Source organism: Marmota flaviventris, chromosome 18 (genome assembly GCF_047511675.1).
Source record: "Marmota flaviventris isolate mMarFla1 chromosome 18, mMarFla1.hap1, whole genome shotgun sequence".
NCBI classification, from domain to species: Eukaryota; Metazoa; Chordata; class Mammalia; order Rodentia; family Sciuridae; genus Marmota; species Marmota flaviventris.
The window spans coordinates 12,400,014-12,415,393 of record NC_092515.1 but is presented as its reverse complement, the minus strand read 5'-3'; the positions used below and the strand labels follow the sequence as shown (position 1 = coordinate 12,415,393).

The following is a 15,380-nucleotide window of genomic DNA, read 5'->3' as shown; positions in this document are numbered from 1 at the left end:
GGCACAGAGAGTAGGTCCCCCTCACCAGCCATCACTCAGAGGGCCCCTTTCTAGAACCTAGAGCTGTTTCTGTCCCCTTCCTACTGGAAGGAAAGCCACCTTCCTAGAGCATTTGAGAACATGGGAAAGATGTGGGGCCAACCTGGGATTCTCTATCATAAAGGAAATATGCCCAGGGGTGAGGGGACCCCAGGGGTTCCCTGGGTGGTGCTGAAAGCCCTGAGGCCAGGACACAGCTGAGGCCAGTGCTGGGTGAGCCACTTCTCTCAGGGGACAGCGTCCCCACCTGCCTTGCTCCTCAGGGTGTGTCATGCAGTAGTGAAACCCAACAGGGAAAGCAGAAGGGACAGGAGGCAGGACTGAGAGGGAGGGGACAGACAGACTTCCTAGACACAGACCCCGCCCCCAGCCCACGTGACCCAGGAAAGTCCTCCTGCCCTGGGAGGAGGCTGAGCTCAGAGAGGAGCAGGCAGCAGGGCTGACTGGCCTGGATCTGGGCTCCCCAGCGGGTCTGCAGTGAAGCTCCTTCCACAGAGGGGACAGAGCAGCAGGCACCATGCAGCACCCCTCAGCCTGTCCCTGCAGAGGGGGCATCCCCTGGCAGGGGATCCTGCTGGCAGGTAAGAGGGGACAGTTCCCTGAGGAGGGCGGGAGGTGGAGCACAGTCTTGCTGGTGCCCCTAGGAGGACACGACCCTCACAGGGGACACAGGGCTTCACTCTGTCCCACTGGGAATCCATTGGGAACAGAACACAGAAGACAGACAGAAGCTCACCAAGAGGAACAGATGAAGGGGATGGAAAGATCAGGGGTTCTCTTTTCCAAGTGAATCACCAGGGGCCATTATATTTTGAAAATTGGTGTTAACAGCTGTCAGGGCCACTCTCCAAATAGAAAGGCAACTTGAGCAGTAGACACTGTCTGCAGCCACCAGCCTCAGACATTGGCACACAGACACCTGGACCCTCAGGGTGGGGACACTGCTTCACTCATCCACAGGAGGCTGAGCCTGTTCCAGGCCCTGGGCCACAACAAGGGTCAGACTAGTCTCTGCTTCCTGGAGCTTCCTCTCTAGAGGGCAGGAAGCCAGGCCAGAGGGAGATCTGCAGGTGAGGCCAGGTGCTGTGTAGATCTAGGAGGGCAGAGAGCAGGGAAATGTCCACAGGGAAGACCTGGGGTCTGTAAGGAGGGGGTCAGGGGAGGTGGGTGCCCAGGTGTCCTGGGTGTGAGCAGGAATCTGAAGGCAATGAGGGGCCAGCCTTGCAGACACCTCGGGAAATGTGTTCCCAAGAGAGGATGACAGGTACAGAGGTCCTGAAGGAATGGAGGTCATGCTGCTGGCCTTGACCCAGGGACACACACACACACACACACACACACACACACAACACACCCCCAGGCTGAGGATGAAAACTCCTGCTGAGGTCCTGGGCCCCATCTTTCCATCCCATAAGAAGGGCCCAGTATTGATGGATTTCTCTCTCTTCCCTCCTAGTCTCACTGTTAACCTTCTGGAACCCGCACCCCACTGCCCAGCTCGCTATTGTACCAGTGCCTTCCGATGTTGCTGAAGGGACAGACGTTCTTCTACTTGTCCACAATGTGTCGGAGAACCCTGTAGGCTACTTCTGGTACAGAGGGCAAATAACAAACCAAAACCTTCTCATTGTATCCTACTCAAATCTCACACACTCAGCTACCCAAGGTCCTGCATTCAGTGGTCGAGAGACAATCTACCCCAATGGTTCCCTGCTGTTCGTGAATGTGACAAAGGAGGACACAGGATTCTACACACTGCAAACTATAGCTGCCAGTTTACATATTGAAACAGCAACTGGAGAGTTCCATGTACATGGTGAGTGATGCCCCAGGGCCTCTGGGTGTTGGGAGGGGTTAACTCCACTGCACACACAGGACCCTGAGACCTGAACTCTGCCTACCTCCTCCTGTGCATACCGTCCCCACAGTGGAGTAGGAGCACTTACTGAAGGACACACGCAGTGCAGACAGACTTCAGAAGATCCTACTCCTCTGCCTGAATCCACTGGCAGAGAGCAGGGTGGTCTGGTGGGAGACTCGGCCCAGGCAGAGCAGTCTCAGCCCAGCCCCTGTGTCCTTCCCAGGAGCATGGCCCTGAGAAAGACCCTGCAGGACTGAGTCAGGCCTGGCCTGAGGGCCCTGGAGTCCTCACAGAGAAGGTCAGCCCAGGGAGCTCCTGTCCCAGACCTCTGTCCCAGGCTCCTGGCTCCAGGTGACCCTGAGGACATGTGGCCAGGGTTGGAGTTTGGCTTCCTGTTGAGGACCGCTGGGGAGCAATGATTTACTGGCTACCTGATCTGGTAGCTCCTGGAGGTGGTCACCAGCCAGGGCACAGTCCCAGGAGCCACATCTGGGCAAGGGCACCTGGGCATCTCCTTCTCCCGGGACTAGGTGTGGCGAGCACAGAGGGACAGGTGCCTCAGGCCAATCAGGTGCCCTGATGGACTTCTATGAGGCTCCACGAAAGGTCCATGTCCCCAAGGGGAGGAACAGAGGAAAGAGATGCCCCTGGAGTTCCTGGTCCTCCCGGGACCAGCCCAGGGCACTCTCACTGGGAGGCAGATCAGAGTAGGGGCTTTTTCTTTGGGGGCAGCTCCTCTAAACCAAGGTCAGGTTACTGTATTTCAAGGTTAATTTAAAGACAACATTACAAACCAGATACCACTTCCCATATATTCAATAAAGGGAAACTGAGGCACAGGGAACACAGACCATGGGTGGCAGGTCAGTGGTGCATGTCACTGTGTAGCCAGAGCCCCGTGCTCTACATGCTGAGGGCCTATTAGGCATCTGTGGACCAGAGACCAGCCATTGGCTCAGGGCACCGGCAGCCTGGAAGGGACAGTCTGGTCTGGGAGTTGAGAGCAAATGGAGGATAATCAATTTTTACCCTGAAACCAAATTACCTGCCTCAACAGAATGTCCAGGCCTCCCCCTCCCACAGCTGGTCCACACTCTCCCTCACTGAACTTGAAGTCTCCTGTTTCCTGGTGTGTTAGGCGTCAATCTCTCTATGGCATAAGGTGTTTCTTTCCTTCTGTTCTGGGGAGAGTGGGGGAATGGGGGTACCAGGGATTGAATTCAGGGGCACTCTACCACTGAGCCACATCCCAGCCCTGTTTTGTATTTTATTTGGAGACAAGTTCTCACTGAGCTGCTTTAGCCTGACCATTGCTGAGGCTGGCTTTGAAGTCATGATCCTCCTGTCTCAGCCTCCTGAGCCACTGGGATTACAGGTGTGCGCCACCAGCCCAGCCCTCTGGAGCATAAGGAACAGAACTTTTCTTTCTCACTCCCCACCGGACCCTGCAACCAGCACAGGGCCCAAGGTGTAGCCAAGTCTCAATGGTCCTATGAGGAAGGAGGGGAAGAGGGATTGTGAATGAATGACCCTGAACCCCTTCAGAGCCTGGAACCTGCATGTGCAATCCCAGGGGGTTCGCCCACCTGCTCCCTGTCCCTCCTGGAGGCTGAGGCTCTTGCTCCATCCCACCAACCACCTCTCCTGAGGCCACTCAGGAGCCACATCACAGGATGCCCTTGGGTGGCCGGGCTGTGGAGGGTCTTCAGGGTGGCCCTGGGTCAGTTCTGAGGCGGCCATGAGGCTCTTGGACCTGGGGCTTTAAGTCACTGTACCCCACTGCTCCCTGCCATGGCGATTCTGGCTGTCTTGCTCCTGCCTGTCCGTCCTCTCCCTCCTTCTCATTCAGGCAGGACTGGCCCTGCCCTGCACAATGAGCCATGCCCTTCCCTCCTGCACTAATGGCCATCTGTCCTGTCCACTTCCCGCTAACACCTGGGGCCAGACCCCTCTTGGCTGTAGTAAAGGGCACAGAAACAGTCGAGGCAGGTGCCCCTGTCAGGCTGCATCAGGGACAATGTCCCCGATGTGAAGGAGGCCCTGCTGTGTCCCATCCAGGGCTCTTTCCTTCCATGACAATGACATGTGAAATAGGCCAGGACACAGGCCTGAGCATCTCCTCCATCTACTCTCTGCACTGACTCAGCGAGGGGGACACAGGCAGGACAGGGCTGCAAGCCCCTAGGTCCCAGGCTCCATCCTGGTCCCTAAGTGGGGCTCACGCTCCTCCAGTGACTCCCAGGACCTTCCCCAAGGGGGAGCTGGACTGAAGGGTGCTGTCTCAGGGGCTAACTGTCTAGTCCATATGTGCCTGTGTCCCCATGACGACACCATCACCACAAGGGAGGTCTGTCCCCACATGGTGTGATGCTCCAGCCACGGTCATTTACATTAGGCTCTAGGCTCTGATTTGGATCAATTTGATGATCTCACTGCACTTCCTGGGGTGAAAAGAACAGGAAGAAGGCATTCCACAGGCCTGTGTCAGGTGCTTCCCACTTTCCCTGAGTCTCCATAGCAATTGGGAACATAGACTTCTAGATTTATTAACATGATCAATAATACTTCTCTGAGTTTGGTGTTGTGCCTCATTTTACATAACAGAGACCCTCAGGTGTCCCCTCTGACCAGATCAGTCCTCCACCAGGACCCACAGGTCTCTCCTGACTCAGGAGGTTCCTGGTTTCAAACTGACTTTAGCATCTGCCTTGGGTCATAATGTGACCCCTCAGGACTTCAAAGCTCAGTCTAAGACACTGTGCTCCTTAGAGAAATATTTCTTTCAGAAAGGAGTCTTAGATCCTGGGTATTAAACACTATATTCCCATATGGGAAAACTTTAACATCCCCCATTTCTACCCCAGGTCTGCCACACACAAGCCCACGAGGGCCGTATTTTCAGCAAGGTCCTGGTCCCCTCTTCCACCTCTTAGTGCTGATGTGTTAGGAACCATCCACTGGTCTCTCAGGACCATTCCACATGCCTCACCTGCTCTCTGCAGGGGGAGAAGGGATGTAAAGACCAAGGACAGGAACATGATTCTGCTCTAAACCTTGTCTGTCCCCCTCTCCCTAGAGCATTCTTTGGACTCATGCTTTGCCTTTCAGGTGTCACTGGCTCCTGTCAGTCACCAGGAAACACCTGAGCAGAACTGCCCCCCTTGTGGCCCCAGGATGACCACCCAACTGAATGCCCCCTGGTCTCCTAGTGTGGGATTTCTGTTCACACACCCCATTCTCACATCAGGCTGTGGGGTCTTCCTGGGGTTCAGGCACAATGGGGTGTCCCATCATGACCCACCTCTAGGATGGCCTTGAGAACCAAAGGCTCAGAGGACACCCACGTGGGCCAAGCCCTGGAGTCCCTGCAGCTGGAGGGACTCTGCATCTCAAGGCCAGCCAGGGCCAGCGAGGACCAGCAGAGACACGGGGTTTCTAACTCCCAGTCCTGGGTCTGTCCAGGACCAAACTCTGCAATTAAGTGCACCTGTGAGAAACTCTGTGCTTCTCCCAGACACAGCCCAGGGGGCCCACCTCCTCTGATCCCTCAGATCCTCCTACATCTGCCCAGGATACCCACTCTGCCTGGTTCTTCAGGACTCAGGTTGGTGGGAGGTGAGAGGCCAGCTCAGGTGGAAAGATGCCTTTGTGGGGAACACAGGTACCACAGGGCAATCCTCTCTTTGTTGTCTGCACAGAAAAATTACCCAAACCCAACATCACAATCAACAACTCCCAACCCATGGAGGGTGAGGACTCTCTAGCATTAACGTGTGAACCTGAGATTAATTATGCAACCTACCTGTGGAAGATAAACAATCAGACGATCCCAGATGGTGACAGGCTGAAGCTGTCCAACAACAATAGGACTCTCACCTTATTCAATGTCACAAGGAATGACACAGGACCCTATGAGTGTGAAATCCAGAACCCAGTGAGTGCCAACCGCAGTGACCCCCTCACCCTGAATATTTCCTGTGAGTAACTTCTATTCCTCCATTACCCTGGCTGTGAACTCAAATACACAGGGCCAGAGGCTGGGCCACTTAGTCCCTCTCGGGTCCAAGTACACAGACCCTCTCTCCTGGGCACCTGGACTGGCTGTGCCATTTGCCCCATGCACATCCAGGCAGACCCAGCCTTGGGCCATGAATAGGAGGGGAGGGCTTGTGGTTCCCTGGAGAGGCCTGGGGTCAGCCACCTGGGACAGAGAAGCAGGGGAATGTCACAGACTAATTTCAGTGAACAAAGGTGGTTTGGTTGAGACTTTCTGTAAGTGTGTATGGTGCTGGGATTTGAACCCAGGGCCTCATGCATGCTGGGCAGGTTCTGTACCACTGTACTCCCCAGCCTAATTGTGACTTTAAAAAAAAACAAGGTTGTGACATGGATCAGTAGTTATATTGTGTTCTTCTACAGTCTAGGAACTTCCCCTTCCCTCTGATGACATTACATATGACTTTATTCTGTTTGCTCCAGATGGCCCGGATGCCCCCATCATAAACCCCCCAGACTCACATTTCCATCCAGGGACAAATCTCAACCTCTCCTGCCACGCAGACTCTAACCCGCCTGCTCAGTTCTCTTGGTCTTTCAATGGGAGGCCCCTGGAATCCACCCAAGAGCTCTCAATCCCCAACCTCTCTACAAATAATAGCGGATCCTATGTGTGTGTCACCCATAACTCTGTCACTATCCTCACTAGGACCACAACCAAGAATATTACCGTCTCTGGTAAGTGGACCCTGGAGCACAGTATCAAGTACTGGGTGGAGTCTTGATTTTTCTGGAAACAACGTGGAAGAAGTTACTTCCTAGCCTGGCACAAGCAAATCCTGTCCTTGCCTGAGCCTCCCGCTCCATCTCAGAGTCTCTCCTCTTACTCTGACTTCTCATGACCAATCTAGGGTCCACGTGGAATGTGGGGAGGGGCTTCTCCCTGACGCAGAAAGTCTTAGGTAGTGGAAGGAGCTTCCCAGAGAGGGGGAGTGTCCTTGAAGTCAAGTCACTTCTTTCCATCACTAACGTGTCCCTTTCTGTCACCTCTCTGCTTTCTGTTACCTTCTCCATGAGCATCAAGGAACCTGCATGGCTTTGCAATATGTTCATCCTCTTTTTCCCCAAATGACAGGAGGAAAGCCCCCTCAGATGGGGGACGAGCAGCTCTGCTCCTGCCCTGCTCCGACTCCATCTGGGGTGGGAGGGGTGGATGGGAAACAGGCCTGGGAGGCCCATCTGGAATCTGGTCAATCGTGTGGTCAGTTGGTGCCTCCCACGTCAGGAGCAGGGGAGGGAAAGAGCCAGCCTGGGGGCAGATGCTTCTGAGTTGTGTCCTGGCTCTGAAGTCCCCAGGTGCATAGGGTTGGGAACACAAGCCCATGTCATGCACCACAGAGAATAGAAGAGATGCACACCTGGAGGGACGGGAGCCTCACCTGCAGAGTCCCTGCGAGGCCGGGCAGGGCGGTGCCGAGAGCATGTGTTTGCAGAGAGGACAAGCGTGCCGGGGTTGGTCAACACTGTGACCTTCATCCCCACAGGTTTCTTTCACTGTGATATTGAATCCACAGGCCAGGAAATAAAAGTCCTCTTCAAAGTGACAAATCCTGTAGATTGGAATTTCTCCAGACACTAAGGTCATGAAGACAGGTTGGACCATCTTAATTCCCTGACAAATTATTTAATGAAAACTATACACTTTGCCTCTGAATGTAAAGCTACTTCCTGCCTGAGAGCCTGACCTTCTAGAGGCACAGAAAATTCTAGAAAGCGATTGCTCGAGAGTGGATGGAAAAATTGTTCTACCTGAGGATGAGCTTGCTGGACAGATCCTATAGAGATGTCCAGGGACCCTCAGGGGTTACACTGGGTGATCTGAGGTCGAAGGAGGGGCTGCACTTTCCTTACATTGTCACCTGAACAATGACACCCAAACTCTGCAGAGGGTCAGGGCCATCTTCTGGGCCACCTTACACGACTCATGGTGGGCTCTGAGCACTGGCTAAGGTCTCTGAGGTAGGACCACCTCAGTTGTCCCCTCCTTTTTGTCCATAGGACCATTGACACCGCCCCACCTCACAGCTAGCAACACCAGGGTGGCAAAAGGGGACTCTGTGCAGCTGACCTGCATCCCAAATGACACTGAAATCTCCATCCCATGGCTCCTCAATAACAAGACCCTGCAACTCACAGACAGGATGCAGCTGTCCCTAAACAACAGCATCCTGAGCATAAACCCGGTACTAAAGATGGATGAAGGAGAGTATCATTGTGAAGTCTCCAACCCAATCTCTTCCCTAAAGAGCAACCCCATCACACTGACTGTGATCGGTGGGTGACCCTCTGGCCTACATCTTACTGTGGGGATTTCTTTATCAGTGGTATAAAAAATGGAGAAAAGTCACAGGGGAAAGAATATTATTTAATGAAAACTATACACTTTGCCTCTGAATGTAAAGCTACTTCCTGCCTGAGAGCCTGACCTTCTAGAGGCACAGAAAGTACTAGAAAGAGGTTGTACAAGAGTGAATGGAAAAATTGTTCCACCTGAGGATGAGCTTGCTGGATAGATCCTATAGAGATGTCCAGGGACTCTCAGGGGTCACTCTGGGTGATCTGAGGTGAGAAGGAGGAGCAGCACTTTCTTTAAATTGTCATCTGAATGATGACACCCAAACCCTCGGAGGATCAGGGCCATCTTGTGGGGCACCTTACACAACTCACTGTGGGCCCTGAGAACTGGCTAAGGTCTCTGAGGAAGGACCACCTCAGGCCTGCAACTGAAGCTCCTTCCACAGAGGAGGACAGGGCAGCAGCAGGGACCCCCTCAGCCTGTCCCTGCAGAGGGGGCATCTCCTGGCAGGGGATCCTGCTGGCAGGTAAGAGGGGACAATTCCCTGAAAGAAGGTGGGAGGTAAGAGGTGGAGCACAGTCTTGCTGGTGCCCCCTGGGGAGGACACAACCCTCACAGGGGACACAGGGCTTCACATGGAACCTGATGGGAACAGAACCCAGAAGAGAAGCTCACCAACAGGAAACTCTCAGTGACCTGGAGCTGGTGAAGGGGGACAGAAAGCTCAGGGGTATCTTCTCCAGGTCATCTCCTTGTCCTGGGACTAGGTGTGGTGAGCACAGAGGGACAGGTGCCTCAGGCCAATCAGGTGCCCTGATGGACCTCTATGGAGCTCCACAGGAAGGTCCATGTCCCCAAGGGGAGGAACAGAGGAAAGAGATGCTCCTGGAGCTCCTGGTTCTCCCGGGACCAGCCCAGGGCGCTCTCACTGGGAGGCAGATCAGAGTAGGGGCTTTTTCTTTGGGGGCAGCTCCTCTAAACCAAGTCAGTTACTGTGAGGATTTCAAGGTTAATTTATAGACAACATGGTGAACCAGACACCACTTCCCATGTATCCAATAAAGGGAAACTGAGGCACGGGGAACACAGTTGCTGAATCAAGTAACACAGACCATGAGTGGCAGATCAGTGGTGCATGTCACTCTGTAGCCAGAGCCCCGTGCTCTGCATGCTGAGGGCCTATTAGGCATCTATTGACCAGAGACCAGTCATTGGCTCAGGGCACTGGCAGTCTGGAGGGGACAGTGTGGTCTGGGAGTGAGAGCAAATGGAGAATAATCAACTTTTACTTTACAACCAAATACCCTCCCTCAACAGAGTGCCCAGGCCTCCCCCTCACACAGCTATCCAGGACCAGAGTGTCAATCCTGCATTAATTGAGAAATCCTTTACATCTGAATCCAACCATCTAAAGCATGAGAACTGGGCTGGGCGTCCTCACTCCCTAGTGGTCACTGAACTGCTCTACTCCATGCAAATCCCGCCTGGGTCCAAGGTGGACAGGCTGATAATCCCTCCTTCCCCAACATACAAGGAAGAGATTCCAGAAATCACAAACCAAACTTTTATAGAGTCACTGCTGTGGTGTGAATGTGCCCCCAAAAGCATGTAGTGGTAACTGAACTCCCAGGGATCTGAGGTGTGGCCTCAGGGAAGGACGTTGGTCCCTATGAAAGGAACAAGGGAACCAAGTCCTGCAGAGGTGGCTTTCTGATAAGGGGTGAGTATGGCCCCTTCCCCTTCTCCTCTCCCACGTGCTCTCTCACCATGGGATGCCCCCTGCTGTTAAGATGCAGCAAGCAGCCCTCTTCACATGGGGCCCCTAGATCTTGCACTTCCCTGGCTCCAGAACTGTGAGCAGGAGATCTCTCTTCTTCACACACCACCCAGTCTCAGGTGGTCTGTTAGAGCAGCACAAGATGCACCAAGACCAGCACAGAAGTTCTGGAAGATAAGGCACAAGAGTCCACGGGAAAACCCACTTGATAATGAGGTGGCTGGACCTGGGGCCTGAGAAGAGGTTTCCCATCTGGATCCCAGAGAGATATCAAGGGGACCAGTCTGGGGTCTCCCTGGGGTCATCTAGGGTCAGAGGGAGGTTCAGCAAGTTCCTATTTTAAGATGAGGAACCTGAGGAGGTTGCTGTGTAGTCCAAGGTCAATGTATTGCAGTATATTTTGTAGTTTCCCAGAACAGACTTGAACCACTTCAGACCCAAGATCATAACAAGGGCATCTTATTTCTGGGTCCTCAACCACTGTCCATGGCCTCAACCATCCAGCTCATCCTCTGGACCACCTCACCCACATCACGATGGCCCTGAGAACAGGCAGACGTCTCTGAGGACAGACAGGGCCCCAGGCCTCAGGCCTGCTGTCGGTCAGCCCCCTGCTGTTTTTCCACAGGGCTTGTGGCCCAGCCCTCCCTCAGAGCCACCAACACAGAACCACACTCTGTGGCCATGACCTGCCTCTCAGGTGACCCTGGAATCTCCATCACGTGGATCTTCAATAGCCAGACTCTGCAGCTCACAGACAGGATGCAGCTGTCCCCGGACCACAGGACCCTCAGCATAGACCCCGTCAGACAGGAGGATGCCGGGGAGTATCAGTGTGAGGCCTCCAACCTCGCCAGTTCCACCAGGAGTGACCGCTACAGACTGGCTGTGATCTGTGAGTGGCCCCCGTGCCACCAGTGCTTCTGTCATATATTTCCACTGTCAAGGGCCATCATATGGCACCAGCCATGAGCATGGGGTAGATGCCAGAGCTTGGAGAGAATGTGGTTGACTACCCAGAAATTAGGTGCCTTGGTGTCACCTTGGTTCTGATCTGACCTGAGGCTAGGCCTGGGCTAGACAGTCTGTGAGGGCTGCCCACTGACACTGTCCTGTGATGGGAAGGAAGAAAAGAGGAAGAGGGGGTGGGGCGTGGCTCAGTGGTAGAGCACTTGCCCGGCCTGTGTGAGAACCTGGGTTCAATTCTCAGCATCAAACACACAAATGAATAAAATAAAGGACCTTCAACATCTAAAAAATATATTAAAATAAAAGAGAAGAGGAAGAGACCTTAACAGGAGCATGAGCAGGATGTGGCCCAGCTGCATGTGGAGAGGGTCAGGCTAGAGCACATGCAGGTTTCAAAACCAAACATGAAGAAATCACCAGAAGCAGAGAGTCAGGAGGACATGGTGACGACATGACAAACTGCACTGGGACCTTGGTGCCATTTCCTTCCACCCTCTGTGGCCCCCTGCAGGGCCCAGCTGGTTCCCCTGAAGACCTGCCCTTCAGCCCCTTTCTCTTCTCTTTCAGCAGAAGAGAGGACCCCAGGCCTCCCTGTGGGGGCCGTCGCTGGCATCGTGACTGGGGTCCTGGTCGGGGTGGCTCTGGTGGCTGCTCTGGGGTGTTTCCTGCTCCACACAAGAACTGGAAGGTACCCAGGCTTCCCCCACCTGATCCCACCCCAGGTGACCCCAGGCCTGAGGGAAGGAGGCCATCCTCAGACTCTGGCCTGACTCCGACCTCCCCACTTCCCGGGGACCCTCCCCTCTCACCCCAGCCGCCCCCCGTCCCTCACCAGCTGCTGGCTCTGGGCTGATTGCTCAAGAGGTGCCTCCTCTGCACATTGGTCACCAGGACCTGTCCCCACAGCACTGGTGTCCCTCCTAAACTAGTGTTCAAAAACGGCACCTCCTGCAGTATTTGCCCCCACACCAAGAGAGGGCTGAAGCTATGTGTATGAGGGGTCCTGTCCCAGGTCACTCAGGGCAAGGGCTGGGGCCTGGAGAGGAAGGTGGGTCCACTCTCCACACCTCCTGTGTGACCCAAGGCCCCTGATGTGTGAGGTGGGATCCCAGGGCCCAGCCAGTAGTGTGTCCTGGAAAGTTCTTTGTCTCCTGGTCAGGTGGGTGGAGAGCACAAAATGCCACTGTCACATCACCTCATCTCCTGGCCTGAGCAGAGGGTCCTCCACAGCAGGGTCACCAATGGGGGTCAGGGATTTTCAAGATGCACGTGGTTCCCAAAGGTCTTGCCTACGTGGTGATCCTGCTTCCCTGTCCCCACCCCCATGGCATGCATCCTTCCACTCAGTCAAAGTCTCCTGCTTTAATTCTTCCTCAATTTCAGTCCATTTTCTGGGTCCTTCAGCCAACGTTCTCCTGGGTCTGCACCTGGGAGGGTCGATCACCTTGGCCCAGGGCAGCAGTGTCTTCTTAAGGCCTTTCCTCTGCTCCCCTCTCCTTGGCCCCCTGGTACCCAGACCTGATGGGGAGAGGAAGGTTTCACACCCTCCTTGGAAATGGGGTACCCTCCTCATCCCCTATCAGACCCCACTCCATGCACCCTCATGAATAAGGCTGACTTTTCCTAGGGCCAGTGTCCAGCATGGCCTCAGAGACCACCGCACCCCAGCATCAAGACCCGGTAAGTGTCCCCTCAGCCTGAGGGTGACTGGGAGCCCCTAGGCCAGCCCCACAGTGTCCACCCTTGCCCACAACCACACGTCCAGGGTTGAATGTTTACCCTGGGGATTCAAGGATCCCTGTCATCAAACACAACAGAGGACCCACCTGGTAAAGCCAGCCCAGACTTGTGGCATCTAGTCCATTCCTCATGTTCCTTGGCTCTTTGGACCACTACAAGGGCAAAAGGGTCTCTCCCAGGACATGCTGTCTCCCCTGACACTCTGATAGTTGAGGTCCCCCAGCCCTACCTGCAGAAGGGGCCCAGCCTTCTTCACGCTACTGCTAACTCTTGTCTCTGTCCCCAGGCCAAGGTCCCTCTGACAGCTCCACCTCCCTGGTAAGTCCCCCCAGCTATCTCTACACAGGGGACTAGCTCTGCAGTCTCAGGGCAGGGTCACTGTCAACCCCCACACAGCACAGACACCCCCACTCATGTTGGACCAGGACAAGGTTAGCCTGGCCCTGGCCAGAGACTTGGCCACTCTCAGGGACAGGATAACCATCACTCTGTCTTCAGCCCACCCTACTTCCTGCCATCTTAGGGGAGTCCTGGTGCAGAATGGGTGCTGGTAGCTTCTATCAGTGGCCCTGGGTTAATGATGGGGACCATAGTCTGGACAGAAACTGGGGTGTCTGTCCAGAAATGGAGGCTGGTCCTCAGGACCCAGAGCTGGTAACTCTTGAGAAGAAAGGGCTAAAGCAGACACAGGGAGTAAGCTCTGGCCTGTCAGAGACCAGAACCTTCCAGCACCACCCAGCACCTGCTCACTGGAGTCCCAGCCTTGATGATCCTCCCTTTGCTGACCCTGATTTCCAATCTCCCTCCCTCCCAGGCCCCACCCCCTGGCCACAGATCTGCTGTTCCCATCTACCAGGTGAGTGTGGGTGGTGACCCTTGCCCACAGTCCAGGGCGACCAAAGAGATGCCCCTCCCCACACCTTCCTGATCTTGCCAGAAAACAGCAGCCAAAATGGGATCAGGGGGTGGTGAGCGGGGGGTGGGGGTGCCTGGGAACAGGAGCCTCTGAGCCCAGACAGACACAGGGACAGAGCAGTCCCCAGTGGGCCAGGGCCTAGGAGTTCATGGTCCCCTGGTTCAGAAGGGTCAGAGCCTCTTTGTTCTTTTTCAGGAATTACTAAACCCTGACCTGGACATCTACTGCCGGGTCGACCACAAAGCTGATGTGGATTCTTAGTTTCCACCACACGATGCTCCATGTGGGCTGAGGGAGGGTCCTGCTAGACCCCAGATGCTGGGTGATGGGACAGAGGTGGAGCCTGACCCTATAGGACTCTGGAACCTAGAGGTGGGGGGTTGTCCCTGGGTTCTTGGAGACCCAGACAGGCTGCCCTGGGCTCTGAATGGCCAGAACCAGGCTGCCTGTGCCCAGGAGCAGGGGCTTCAGGGAGAGGGAAGGGCCCTGTGGGTCACCTGGGAAAGCGCTGAATAAAGACCCCTTCCCTCCTTCGCTCTTTTGGTTCTTGTGGGAACGTCTCTTGGCAGACACTCCCCTCAAGTTCCCCGTCAGCTCTCTCCTGTGTCACGCAGGGGAATCGTGGTCTCTAAGTTGCTCCCACAGGGTTTCTCTTCCTGGGAGACAGGAGCTGGGAGGTGGAGCCAGGGCAAAGGTGGGGTCTGTCCACAGGGAAGGGTGAGGGTCCCAAGGCCCTGCAGCCAGCAGAGCACTCAGTGGCCCTCACACTCCAGGGACCCAGGGTGGCCAGCTGTGGCCACTGGTTTCTTTCCTACTCAAAGGCCAGTACTCAGCACATCTTCACCTCTGCTGGGACATGGGACTGTCATAGTAATCAGGGGACAGGGTGAGATCTATAATCATGCCCTGAACAAGGGCCTCAGGCCCTGCCCGAGGCTCCAGCCCTGCCCTCCCATCACCGTCCACTCTGCCCTGCCTGGTCTCTCTGGGACCAGCCTCCTCTGCACACTCCAGCACCCAGGGCAGAGGCTCAGGGCTCCCAACATGGGGCTCTCCAGGCTCCATGGTGATGAGACAGAGGGTCTCCTCCCTGACCTGGGGCCAAGGATGTCCACTGCTGCCTCTCCACAAACCTGGGCCACTGCCCAGCTCATTCCCTGAGGCTTGCAAGGGTAACACTCTCAGGTAGGTTCACATGGACCAGGCCACTACATTCCTGGAAATAAATGGTTCATGTACTAAAGCTCAGGGACGCTCTCCTGATGCCTCACAGTGGTCTGTGCTGAGATGAGAAGCAGGAAGAAATCGTCAGAGTGTCCAGCCTGACTCAGCCCTAGTGAGGCTCCTCTGCATGAACAGCATCACGTCACACACGGTGACTGCTCTCGCCTTGGTGTCCTGGTGCTCTTGGTACAGACTGGCTCCCACACAGTGGCTCCAACAGCAGATACCAAGGTGGCCATGAGCTGCATTCTTCTGGAGGCTCCAGGGGAGTCAGTTTCCTCACTTTTCCCAGCTTCTAGCTGCTGCCTGCTTCCCTGGCCTGTGGGCCTGACTCCCCTTTGAAGCCAGCAGCGTCACCCTGCATCCTCTCTGATCTGCTCCCCCCTCCCCCCCCTGCAGTCCTGCCTCCCTCTCTCACTTGCAAGGGAAGGACCTTGTGATACATGGACCCACCAGATGGCCACAAGAACCTCTCAATCTCACGACAATTAATGTCATCTGT

General features: G+C 55.1%; 1 protein-coding gene across 1 annotated transcript in view; it reads left to right on the top strand.

Moving 5' to 3' along the window:
* Positions 1-14,187, top strand: part of LOC139702647 (uncharacterized) — an 80,460-nt gene extending 66,273 nt beyond the window's left edge. Inside the window, exons 29-39 of the mRNA XM_071604176.1 lie at positions 535-620; positions 1,496-1,855; positions 5,599-5,877; positions 6,380-6,634; positions 7,955-8,230; positions 10,658-10,924; positions 11,566-11,686; positions 12,626-12,678; positions 13,025-13,056; positions 13,553-13,594; positions 13,850-14,187. Coding sequence (XP_071460277.1) covers positions 535-620; positions 1,496-1,855; positions 5,599-5,877; positions 6,380-6,634; positions 7,955-8,230; positions 10,658-10,924; positions 11,566-11,686; positions 12,626-12,678; positions 13,025-13,056; positions 13,553-13,594; positions 13,850-13,915 — 1,837 coding nt within the window. The 3' untranslated portion in view covers positions 13,916-14,187. The remainder of the gene's footprint in view (positions 1-534; positions 621-1,495; positions 1,856-5,598; positions 5,878-6,379; positions 6,635-7,954; positions 8,231-10,657; positions 10,925-11,565; positions 11,687-12,625; positions 12,679-13,024; positions 13,057-13,552; positions 13,595-13,849) is intronic.
* The last annotated feature ends 1,193 nt before the right edge of the window (positions 14,188-15,380 follow it).